General features: G+C 30.8%; 1 protein-coding gene across 3 annotated transcripts in view; it reads left to right on the forward strand.

Annotated features, from left to right (window-relative positions):
* The window catches only part of LOC112686428 (cell wall protein DAN4), a 63520-nt gene that overhangs the window by 17033 nt on the left and 33365 nt on the right, over positions 1–13122 (forward strand). For all 3 annotated transcript variants that reach the window (XM_025558688.1, XM_025558689.1, XM_025558690.1), the window contains exon 2: positions 9593–9664. In XM_025558688.1, the coding sequence (XP_025414473.1) occupies positions 9613–9664 (52 nt within the window). In that variant the 5' untranslated portion in view covers positions 9593–9612. The remainder of the gene's footprint in view (positions 1–9592; positions 9665–13122) is intronic.

Below are 13122 nucleotides of genomic sequence, written 5' to 3' on the forward strand. Positions count from 1 at the left end.
TTATTTTCAGACGATTATCAATCTTTATCGAAATGAAACACAATATATGATATAGAACCAACGTGTTCAATTTCATAATATTTCCTCCCCACTCGTTTTACCGATTGCATAATATACGCACGTATTCATTAGTCTTTGATGATTTAATACTATTTTTTTCTTCCAATTGTTAAAAAAAGTAATATTACAATTGTTTGAGTTTTAAAAATTTGATTAAACGACGAATATATTTTAAGCGTAGATGTTTTAACAAAACGTTCATAAATAGTTTACCTTAATAGAATGGTTTCACTTTTGAGCGCAATGGAAAATAAACAACGAACACGAATGTTATTATGTGAAGTAAAGTAATACTATAATAATAAATTGATTCCACGAACAATCCAAATCTAGCTTATTATGCAGTATTGAAATTAGAATAATTTTCACGAAGTCACGAAGAGACGCAGAGGTACATGTTTTCAATCTGATAAATACTTCGATTTCCTTTCTCTTAACGAATCTATAAAGTTCAAGAATATGTGTAGTCAATATGTACACCGCTGCGTGTAATATTAAAATATTAAATACCAAGACCACTCGCCGCAACACCACGAGGTCTGAATTTATAATATTATGTACATTTTATACGGCTTAAACCAAATCTAGACACCGCGTTTAATTGATCTTATCAATATTATCTATATATATATAAAACATATTTTCCTATTGTTTTCGTTTTTACAATGACGAGTTCATGTTTACCAAAGCATAACTATACTGCCTTCTGGTCTGATGAATTTTAATAACAAATAACTAGTTTTTATTATTATTATTATTTCGATTGAGAAATATGTAATGTTATAATTGAATTGAAGAATCAGTGTATGATAAATTCAAACGAAAGTTGAGGAGAAACGTAATATTTGTGTAGGCTCCCCAATGTGTAATACATACTTAATTCTCGGTTCGTTTATATGAAATTAATATTCATGTTTTTATTAATACCATATAGTGTTGCTATACTGAATTGTCGTAACGTTTTAGTGGTTTTTAAAATCGTAAGGAGTTAAACACTTACAGAGCAGCAAACATTATACCCGTTTGTTGTTTCGTTTAAGCGTTATTTTTTTTGTACCTACCTATATAAATATGAAAAAAAGTACTACTTGTACTTCCACCGTACCCTTTAAATGAAAAACGAAAGAATATTTTCTTTTCGACGTGATATTCTTCGTCTTTTGTGTTATTATTGTTTTCAACATTTTCAAGGAGGTATAAGTTGGTTTTTTGTACATTATCAAAAAAATATCCAACCAATTATTATATTATACACGCGGTCCGTGTATATTCTCTCTCGCGCTTTGGGTGTTTTAATGTAATATTATGTTCAAAGTAAACACGATGTTTTTTCTCAATTAAATAAAAACTATACGAGTTCTGCGCGATTACGACGTTTACACTCGACGCGTGTTAGTGAAAATACTACAATGATTCCACAAAGTCAACCGACCCGGAACGTGATATTTTTCTTTCAGACGACGGTGTCGGAGGCACTCGCGCACGCGCGCACGTGTGTTATACACGATGAATACAATTCTTACCAATTATCGTTCGCTATTGTTTGACAGATGGACCACCGCGAGACGGGTAAATGTGGCATCATTGAAACATGCCGTTATCTGCAATGTTTACGGTATTTTTATTTCATTTTTTTTTTCCTGCAATTTTGAACTCTTCTATCCGGTATTATTATTATGAACGCGTATACCCGTGATGGTGAGTTATTAATGCGTTATTTTTCGTTTTTTCGAACACGCACTTACACGCGTGTTTTCTTTTTTTTTTTCATTTTTTCTTCTCGATTCCTTTTCGTTACTTATTTTTTACGAGTAATTTAATTACGTCACAATGAAAACGTGCCAACGTCATAACTAAACCGGCTAATTTCTGTTTTCGATATACGTTTTTATGTGCATATCTGAACGGCAAAAATATTTTTCCCTACGCATGGTTTGAATGGTCAACGCAAGGCTCGGAAACGATATACCACGTGCCGGATTCATAAATTTTTATCTGACAGCATAGCGCAATGTTTATTTATTTATAATACATTTAACTCATTGCCCGACGGTTTCACCAAACACTTTTGTCGTCATTATTTTATCCGCTTAAACTCGAACATCATAATTAAAATGTAACAAAACTTGTACGTGCTAATTGCAAACCGAATTCTATATTTCGAGATGCGTGAATGGCTTGTCGATTTTATTTTTTCTTAACTTCTGGGACGATCCAGTGAATTCGTCCCAGATAACCTTCCTCATCGTATAAAAAGACACTGGTATAGTTATGTTAGATCTCATGAACCCCAACCTCTATTATTTAACTAAAAACTTCCTCCTCCTACCAAAGTCAGAGTGTTTTTGCATTGGTTAGTGCACTCTCTCTGCATTTTATTTCATGTTGTTGCTATCTCGGTAAAGTCAAAATTTCCTAAATATTACAGATTACAAATAAACATTTAATTAAACTGAAAGAATAATCCAGGACGTGCATTTTAGCCTACAAATGTACAACATCTCATAATATAGCAAACGTATTATAATTTAAAGAGATCATTTTTGGATTTTCCAGTGTAGATATTTGTTCGATGAATTCGTTTTGCTAATATAATTTATGTGTTTTATTTTTAGAGTAAATTATCGATATTTAACTTAACCTTTTCTTCTCTCGTTCACATAACTGAGTAGTTTTATTGGAATTCTAATTTTTTTTTTAAGTTTTTAAATTGAACTCAAAGTGTGCCTATTGTTTTATTATATTAGGATGAATTTTATCTTTTATTACATTGATCAATAATTGCACATAATGTCAATAATTGATGTTTAGTGAATATTACAATCGCTATCAGTTACGAATTCTTTCTCTCTCTCTTTTTGTATGCAACCCTGTAGTTGGTTTCGCAGTCGAACACGTGCTCTATACTCTTCTCTGCTTCCAACTAACCTCATTAATTTCGTATAGATTGACAGTCCAGTGCTGAAGGTAATTTGCTCAAGAAATAAAGTTCTCGGACGTCTTCAGTTTTGCTTGCTTGTAATTTTTCTTTTATTATTCTGTAAAATAGTTAATTTTCGTGCCTTACTGTTTAAGGTTATAACTTATTTTACATTAAATATAAATTTGTATTTATTTATTCTTGCATAAAATCCTAACTGTTAAACCATAGGTGCATTCTATATAGTGCGATGTGATCGATCAAAAACAAAAAAAAAAAAGTACATGGTGTACCTAATGCTGAAACGAACAATGTTCACGGATTTTCCTCGTTTAGTATGAGAATATTTATAAGCAGGTTACGGTACCAAAGTACAATTTACGTTCGAGGGTTTTTTTTTTTTTTTTTTTTTTTGAGAATTTGAAATCCAATTGACCATAATCTGAAATAGTGATATATTACGGGATTCGATGTGCAATCAATTTGAACCAACATATATTAAATAGAATGTAATGTATAAATGAATAAATGTATTAAATAGAAACTAAGTTATTATAAAGAAATAAATCACGTGTAAAAAAGTGTTATATTTATATATTGAAGAATAATAAAAGGTTTTTTTTCTTTGAGATAAATTATTTTGTCTTATTTGGTGGATTATGTTTGGTATAACAATTCAAATACGTCAACTTGAATCGACAGTAAATTTAATTAATTAAATACGATCAATAAAAGTTTAAATTGTGCTGATGATTGAGTTTTTATTATTATATTTAATGTTTGAATGTAAAATTATTGACTTTTTTAACGCAGACTAACATTAACATAATATATGTAAATTCGAAATATTACTCTCGACTAAAAGTTTGATGAATTCGATTAGTTGTCAACTGTATTGGGCATAGATAATTAAAAATTTATTTAGATAAAAAAAGATGAAAACCGTTTCATTTTTATTAACTATATATATAATATAGGCATATAGGTACATTAAGAATAAGTGTATTTAAATGCAACTACTCGCACTAAAGTAAATTATAGATAAGTATTGTAATAAATAAATTATAGCTTTTAATGAATTAAATAATTATGTAATGTAAGTCTAACGTGACTTAAAAAATTGGGCTGTCATATGTTTACCATCGTTTTTCACGATTTTGAAAAACTTTTTTGCCAAATAGGCAACACATCGTTACATTTATCTGTTCTAGTAATTCAGTACGATTTTGTTCACCGTATTAGCATAATTTTTATTTTTTATGATTTAATTGTATTGTGAATTTGCCCATATTTTAATAGTAAACTAAAATTGACCGATAAGTTATAACTTTATTTAATGATTAATGAACGACCACTAAAAATTGACAATAGATAAAGGGAGAGGAATGACGACTATAGTCGGGTAAGGGTGGTTAATTGACAGAAGACGAGCATTAAGTATTTTATACTGATATATTTCTGTGAATAATATTTTTTATTGTCGTAAATATGAACGAATAAAATTCTGAAATTAACAGTATCTTAAATATATATTCTTATATTTAATTGAACCGGGGGTCCAGGTAAATAATTTCTTTATGTGACTACTATATAATGTATATTATACAGAAATGTAGACCTATACACAATAACAATGGTTCTCAAACTGTGTTATACAGAACTTTAGGGCTTCGCGGAAGAAGTCTAGAGGCTCCGTGGGCATATATTAATTATCTAAATTTAAATACTATTAAATTTCTTAGTTATCGAGGAAAAACACTGGTAACCTGAATTGCGCAACGAGTTATACGTTTTAGTGACACCAATTTTATTTACAACTAAGACTTCTGATAAAATTTGGTTATTATGACTTCATAACTTGGCTGGTATTTTCACAAAATTAAATTAAGTAAATTTATCAATACAACTTAAAATGACCAGTTTTCATAGCAAATGAAAAAATCCGATCTTTAAAAAAATGAAATTTTGAACTATGTATTTTTCTCAATATGAAATATTAATAACTATTGTTGTCTAAAATTCCTAATTTTCGGGGTTTCGTAATTTTTTTTAAAAACATAAGGGCTCCGCGGACAAAAAAGTTTGAGAACCACTGCACAATAACATAATGCGATAAGCCAATTTCTTATGTGTGGTGCCTGAGAACCTACTGCCAACAACTAATTAGGGAATAAAAATAAGGTTTATAGCTGTAGGATGTATTTAATTAAATTTTTTTTTGTCTTATAATAACTTATTAGTTATTACAGATCAGATTACGATGGTTCTTAATTATTTTATTATTTACAGTAAAAAAAACCGCTAAAAATTAATTTATTTAGATAAACTCCTTTGGATCCTTTAGATATTATCTAAAAAAATACAACAAAAAATTATATTTTTAACTATATAGATGGGATAAAAGGTAATTCATTTTTTTATCTAAAAAAATTTATCTAGATAATGCCCAACACTGGTTGTCATAATTTTTTTTTTCTTATTAAAATTTTTCAGTTTTCATGATACTAAACTATACTACAATGATTGTGCGGTTGTCATTGAAGTATAGACTAAATAATGTTAAATTAAATTACATGAAGAAGTTAAAATGCTTATATAATTTAAATATTAAATTCTGTTTAAAAAAAATATGATTCCTTTGAATAACGGTTGGATCAATCGTCAGATCCTATGCGAAATAAATCAAACGGAAGAACTTAATTCAAATTACTTTAAAACGATTACATAAATCAATCACCCATCATGAAGTTTAAAAATATATATATATATATATATATATATATATATATATATATATATAATATTTACCTGTATATATATAATTTATTTTTTCAACTATATAATCATTCAGACAAACGTTATTATACTCGTATTTAATTCTGATAAATTTTTGCGAACAATAGACGAGCGAAGAGTGAAGGACACATTTTAGAAAATCCAGGAATGTGAGAACTTATAAAGAGGTAATCATAAAACATGATGGACACATTCGATTTACTACGACAATTCAACGTCTATTTATCCGTTTTTAGTACGACACGTGTGTATCGGTGCAGTGTATAAATCGGATCTGGATAATGGAAGTCACGTACACTGAATGCATTTACTGTGTTGTACATTTAAGTGATTTCACCATCTCGAGAATAAGCACAATATCAAATTACACTTTAATCGTCCCTTTTCCGGTATTGTGTTTACTTTTTTATTGTTGTCATATTATTGTACTTGCGTAGCTGTATACCATTGTACATGCTATATACAATTCAGTATGTCAATCGACGTTAAAGTCAAGTATTTAATTTATTCGACAAAAATCAATATTTTCAACATTTAAATCATAATATTATATAAATATTGGAAAAATAAAAATCATTACTATTTATAAACTGAACTCGTTCTTGGGAACAGGCTTAGTTATTAGTCATTATTCCCTTAGTGAATTTTGCTAAACATTTATAACAAAATATTTATTTTATGAATTGTTTATTGAAACATTCGTTATGTAGTCACTGATTTTTCAGTAAACATACATCAATAAATTTGACGCACTTGTGGAAACATTTTCATTCATTCATGCTTGCATAAAACATCATATTGATTATATTTTAATAATGAAATATAAATATGACGTAATAATATTATGTATGTTAATCTAAGCCTTGCAGCTATACATTTGGTTTCTTCACACATAAATTCATCTTCATCGATTTTTCGAATAATTTTAAATATACAATAATATTTATTCATATAATTTAAATAAGAAATATATTCCACTCCAAAAATACTCAGGTAACAATCTAATGACGTTATACATTTTTATATCCTTTCTTGATCTATTAAAAATATATAATCTCTTTTGATACTCGATAGCCATTCAGTATGATCAAAAATTTGGAACCGTTTTTTAATTGTGGTTGGTTATGATAATTTAATTGAAATTAGCTTATAAATTCTTATGCGATCAAAACAAAAGATAGTATACTATCCATCCATGATCTGAGATGTTAAAAAAAAATTCATCAACATGCTATATTTAATTATTAGGTAGTAAATATTATAAATCAAAACATCTGACTAAAATTTTTTTAAACATGAGCTAAAATTAATTTCACATTAAAAATATGACATGCACGAATTGAATTCATATCATATACGATATGCATAGTAATAATATTTTTTTTTATATTTATTATGCAGTAACGCAAGGTACGATTCGTATTAATGGAAATATATAAATGGAAATCCCGAACAGAAGGCATTGACTAATGTACACATTAAAGTGGTTTTACTGATCACCAACCCTAGAGTAACTAACCCTAGAAGCACGGTACCAAATTAACATGCATATTTAATATAATATGATTCAATCATCCCTTTTCCGATGTTATGACTACCGTTCATTTGTATACGCTTTTCATATATATTATTATAATGTTAAAATAATTTTGAATTGATATTGTGGTATATAGTTTTAACTGCTACGAATAATCTATGGTGGATATGTAAGAAAAAAAAAATTTGAAGATTTCTTACGGAAAAGCTTTATATAATATAGGAAATGAAAACAGAAAAGAATATCTTTAACAATATTATAATTAGCGCTTTAAACGTATCGTGTTTATAAATTTGATATAATTAGAATATATAATTAAAGCATTAATTAGGAAATAAAGAAGAGGTTAATAGGCAATTTAATACAAGGACTAGAAAAAGTATTAACTATCGTTTTAAGGTTTTTCAGGCGTAGTTACAGTTGATGTGTTGGCGATAATATTGGCGTATGATATATTATGTTTATTATTATCATTAAAAGTCATAACTCGTCTAAGACGGTGTAGTGGTATTGGTTGTAGAATGTTTATTTAATTTGATTTCCTTAAGTTTTTTGTGATTTTTTATGATATTTGAGTACACTGAACAGTTCTTGTAGGAAGCTGTATACGGTCCTGAGCATAGAGCGCACTTCGCGGAATCCGATGGTGCTTTCACGTATTTATAATAGAAATGGTTATCATAACATTTGATATAATAGCTAGATGATGGAAAATCAATATAATAATTTACTGTTTTACAAGTTATGTATTATTTTTTTTCATAATTCATTTACATCATTTTAAATGGATTATCTGACAAACAAAAATATATAAATAACTTTGACGCATCAACCAAGCCACATTCATGGAACGTATCATAGCATGCATCAATATTTCAAATAATAATGGAATGCGAAATAATATATGGAATAATTCTCACGAAAGCCAATCTAAGGTAATTTTGTTCGTGTACTCGTATTATGCGTGCTCGCGGTGAAGTCATCTCAATTATGTACCTTCGTATTGGTATGTGGAATGCGGATGGTATTAACCATACAAGATGTAGACAATTATTCTTTACATTCAATTGTATCTATCTAATAATATATTTATTGTGTTTAGGTGTATACAACTGAGTATACGTTTGAGACCTAAGGCTATAACGTGTACAAAGTACATATGCAATTAATCATGATTTCACGATATCTATACATTAATTTAATTAATATGAAATGAGCAACTAATACATTTTAACTAATATGTTACATACGGTATATGCAAATAATAATATTAATAATGATAATAATTATAATTACTATTCATTTCCGAGAACAAAAGCGAAAAAAATTTCTCGTTTTTCGACTTTAGCAATAACGGGAGAAAAATTTAAAATCAAACAATATGCGTTCCGATCAGAGATGGACTTATGCTCTGAAGGTTCTGAAGGTTTGGATGGGTATGAATTTTAAAAACCAGCAAATATGGGATTCGTGTTACATTTGTTATTTTAAATAAATATTGTTTTGTTGGTTATTGGCTTTCGGTAACGATTAAGGCGTGGCATCGAAAATTTTTTTAAAAACAACAAATATAGCTTGAGGTCAAATTTCTGGACGGCCTAGTCGGTTATGGTTATGGTATGGGTATGGCCACCTAGTTCCGTTCAAGATCGTGCGTTGTTTCGTTTCCAAGAGAGTTATCATTTTTGCCTATAAGCTTTTGAAAAACGAACAAATTAAAAAAAGAAGAAAGAACTTCGCGTAAATTTCGGTAAATTATTAACAGCGATTTTTATTTTACACTGTATTATAGTTATGCAACACGTGCACTTCATACAGGTATAATATAACAATATTATTATTATCGTGCCGTGCGCATGCACATTGTCCGTGGGAAACCGAAAACGTCGGGAAAAACATACCGCGTGCACGTGTACGTGTGTGTGTATGTTAGATTCTGAGGTGTTTCCCCCGACCGATTCCTTTCCCCTACTGACGGTGATCGAGAACGTCACAGCGGCTCGTCAACGCGCCCACCGAGCCGCGACAGTGCCGAAGTGTCGCCGACCTACAGGACCGCGTTCGCAGAGCTCACGCGCGCCGTCAATGATTACACACGAGATTTTGCTCAATTTTTTTCACGCCCGTCGTCCGTTTTCGACGCTCAATAACGTATCATTCGGTCGTGTGTGTTACGTGTTTTTTTTTTTTTTTTGCCGATGGGCGTTTAACCGCCTCATGGATATAGCAATAGTCGTAACCGTCGAGTCTAAACGTAATGTCTTATTTGTGTTTTACAGCGGACTCCCACTCAAATGACATGATGAAACGCGGTTTGATCAGAACGGATCGATTGTGGTGCTTGTTCCTGAGTGAGTACCAAAAATACTATTATTATTATTATTATTTATTTATTGCTTATACTTAAGTTCTGTTTTGATTCGTCGAAAACTCGCATCCATCTGCGGTGAAAACAATACGATATTAACGTTGTACTTTCTCACAAGACCAAAACACGGTCCGTGCGTTCGGTCATATCTTTGAAAATTCCGTTGGTTTACATAATTTTCACATCGTTATAAACAAATTATAACATAACGTTCAAACGCTTTGCTATCGTTATATAATGAATTCTAGTTACGAAAATGTTATGAACTTTATCACGCGCCGTAGCTTTTATTTTATTAGTTTTAAGTTAGAACTTCTAACTGAACCGACGTAAAGGATTCTAAATCATACGGATCTGATAAAAGTAGTACGGTAATTGACTCAAATGGTACGATCGCGTTATGACTATGTGTCGAGTTGATTTCGAAAATGAGGCGGTTCGTTCGTTTCGGTTTTCAGACGATACGTGTTTTGTCGAAAGGTCGGAATCGTTGTGCATTGTTATTACCCCGCTATACGGCGGACGTAATATCGAACGACTCACGATTACTACATAGGCCGACGACAGGCGTTGTTTTTGCATGTTTATATGAACATTACTAACCGTGCCCAGCGGGATAACCGTGATAGGTTAGTGATAACTAACCTGTGCGGTGTACAACTGTTGAAAAATGGATGCATGCCGGTGCGCGCGACATTAGAGACCCCATCGCCCGTGGGCCCCACGCACTGATTATAGTCCGTGTCGTACGTGTCACGATAAATAAGGGATTAATTAATTTTAGAGCCACCCGAATAAATTTTAATTGCGACACCGTTTTCGCCACAGATCAATAACCCACGTGGACGAGAAACAAATCTTGATTTCGATAAATTTAACCATTGCACTGTTATCAATCCCTATACTGCTGCAATGTTTCGATCAAAACACTTGAACGCTCTTGTGCCCACGGAAGTATACAAGTTTTTTAATTGAAATCAGAACATTGTTCGACCGTACATGGCGATCACATTTTGCTTTGTCAGGTTAAATATTTACGGCCGATGATAAATCCGTGATGACGTTTACTGTAGGCAGTTGAAAACTTTCCCAACCGAGAATATCATGCACATTTTTTTTCCTCAACACTATACTATTGTGTGTATAAGCGCCTACGTTATAGTTAACTTTTAATATTTTAATTTTTTAATTTTTCTTTTTTTAAACATGGAAATGCATTTTATGTAAACAAAATAAAAGAATTTTAAAAACTTTCACAGAAAAGAAACGTATTTGCGAACGCATACTAAAAAACGTCTTAAACTTGAACTGTCTTCAAAGTTTTTTATACAATAAAGTTAAATATTTTTCAAACAGCTCTCAAAACCAATATTAAATGCTAGAAACATTCAAGTTTCATAATTATTTAAAATATTCAAACTAATGGATTTATTTTCAAAACCCCGAAATAATTAACTGTAGTGATGTACTTATCGATTGGGGGCCTTTACAGCTCTTTGATGATATATTCAATACACAATAGCTGTGTCCGAGTACCAATAATTCAACCGTCAATCAAATATAATCAGTAATTGCTGAACCTACGTATATATACAACAGTAAACTAGTATTAGGTAGTAATAGGTAGTTCAAACGAATCTATTGCAATAAAATTGCATTATATTTATATTATACGTATAGGTAAATCATACTTTATAATTTGATACAACGTCGTTTGGTATTATTAATATATTATGTATGGTTACACAAAAAATAATTGTTATTCAAGTAGTTTGAGTTATAATCGAGCAAAGATCGAATCCTTCGTTTATACATGATTTCATAATTTATTCATTAATAATTTGACTATCAACCGATTTCGTGCCTGGCCACGCGTTCACGTAAAGTGCTTCATTGCCATCATCGTATTTTCATTACTATAGTTAAACAGGTTAAACATCATTCAATTATCTAATATAATTAATAATCGATTTAATGATAGATCTCTTGCTTCCATATCATCGTTAAAATGTTTAATTTTTCTTCCTTTGCCGTTGCGACGATAGTCTGCACTGTCGCAACTGCACACGGTGTAGGACACAAAATATCAACCTTTCTAAAATTATATCCATATTCATCGAATTTCGTTAAGAAATATCTGCCGGCATCCTAGCAGATATCCCCTCGAAACACTTGCATCGCACAATACATACAAAACATTGTGTTTGGCGGTTATTTTAAATGACACGAGCGCACATATTATAATGATCGTGTTCCTTCGAATTCGTACAGTAATAAAATAAAACAATGCAACCGTCGAAACAGTTTTGTCTTTTTCGATTATAGAGTTGTGCAGCGAAACCGAACGATGTATACAATATGATGGTGCGACAAATGCGACCGAGGCCTCTCCTCGAAATTTTTTTTTATCATTATTTTAATATTACGATGTTTCGATGTACACTACGATCTCGATGTATGGTAATAATTCGACGAATGATTGTTCAGCGTCTGGTACACAGTACGACGGCTACAGTAGTTGGACGAATTCTAATTTGTGACAAATATGTATATACAAGTAATAGCGATAAATAGAAAATAATAATGAAAACAAAAATAATATGCAAATATACGCGAGAAAATAATAAACAGTAAATGAGTAACGGAAGGCTGACACGAACAGGACACGTCGGAAATTCATCCAATTATCGGACACAATGGGGGAAATTTTTAATTCCATCTGTAAAAAGTTGTATAGCGGACGCCGCGCCACCGAGCCGACATTAACGTCAAGTCTGTGTCCGTCTGGTCTGCCCGGAGAAAAGCTTTCGAAAACAATAAAAAAAAAAAAAAATAAAAACCCAACGGAACACACCTCTTGAACACCGTCGACATTGACCGTTGAAAATTACGTTTCATTCTGGTTGTTCGGTCGTTATTCTCTTCTAGTCGCGTGAGTCCGCTTGACGGTCTGTCTTAATAGTATTTTTATTCAAACAATAACACACGTAATCGATACAATACAGCACAGTCATAACTTTGAAATAATTAGGAAAGTGTTTTGACGTTCTCATTAAGGCTAGTCGATGAGTTGATACTTAACACATAAATATTGTGACAAGACCCGACCAAGATTTAATCGACTGGAGGCCCTAGAAGTTTTCTCCACGATATGGACAAAATTATGTAATCAATTATTTGGCTATACGTATCCAATAAATATATAATATATAATACATTTTTAATAATTATTATTTATGACTAGAATTTTTTTTTCAATCAATTTTTGAATTCTTCAATTTAACTGAAATCATTATTAAAAATATCGCATTTGTTCGCAAGCCTTAGGCACGGTACCTATGATGCCTATGCGGTAATACGACCTTGATCAAGATCGATTAATAACCTCAACTTTTATAATATCGTTATCTGCAGGAATTATAACTACCACGTATAATACAT

Source organism: Sipha flava, unplaced genomic scaffold (genome assembly GCF_003268045.1).
Source record: "Sipha flava isolate LNK unplaced genomic scaffold, YSA_version1 307_pilon_pilon, whole genome shotgun sequence".
Lineage (NCBI taxonomy): Eukaryota > Metazoa > Arthropoda > Insecta > Hemiptera > Aphididae > Sipha > Sipha flava.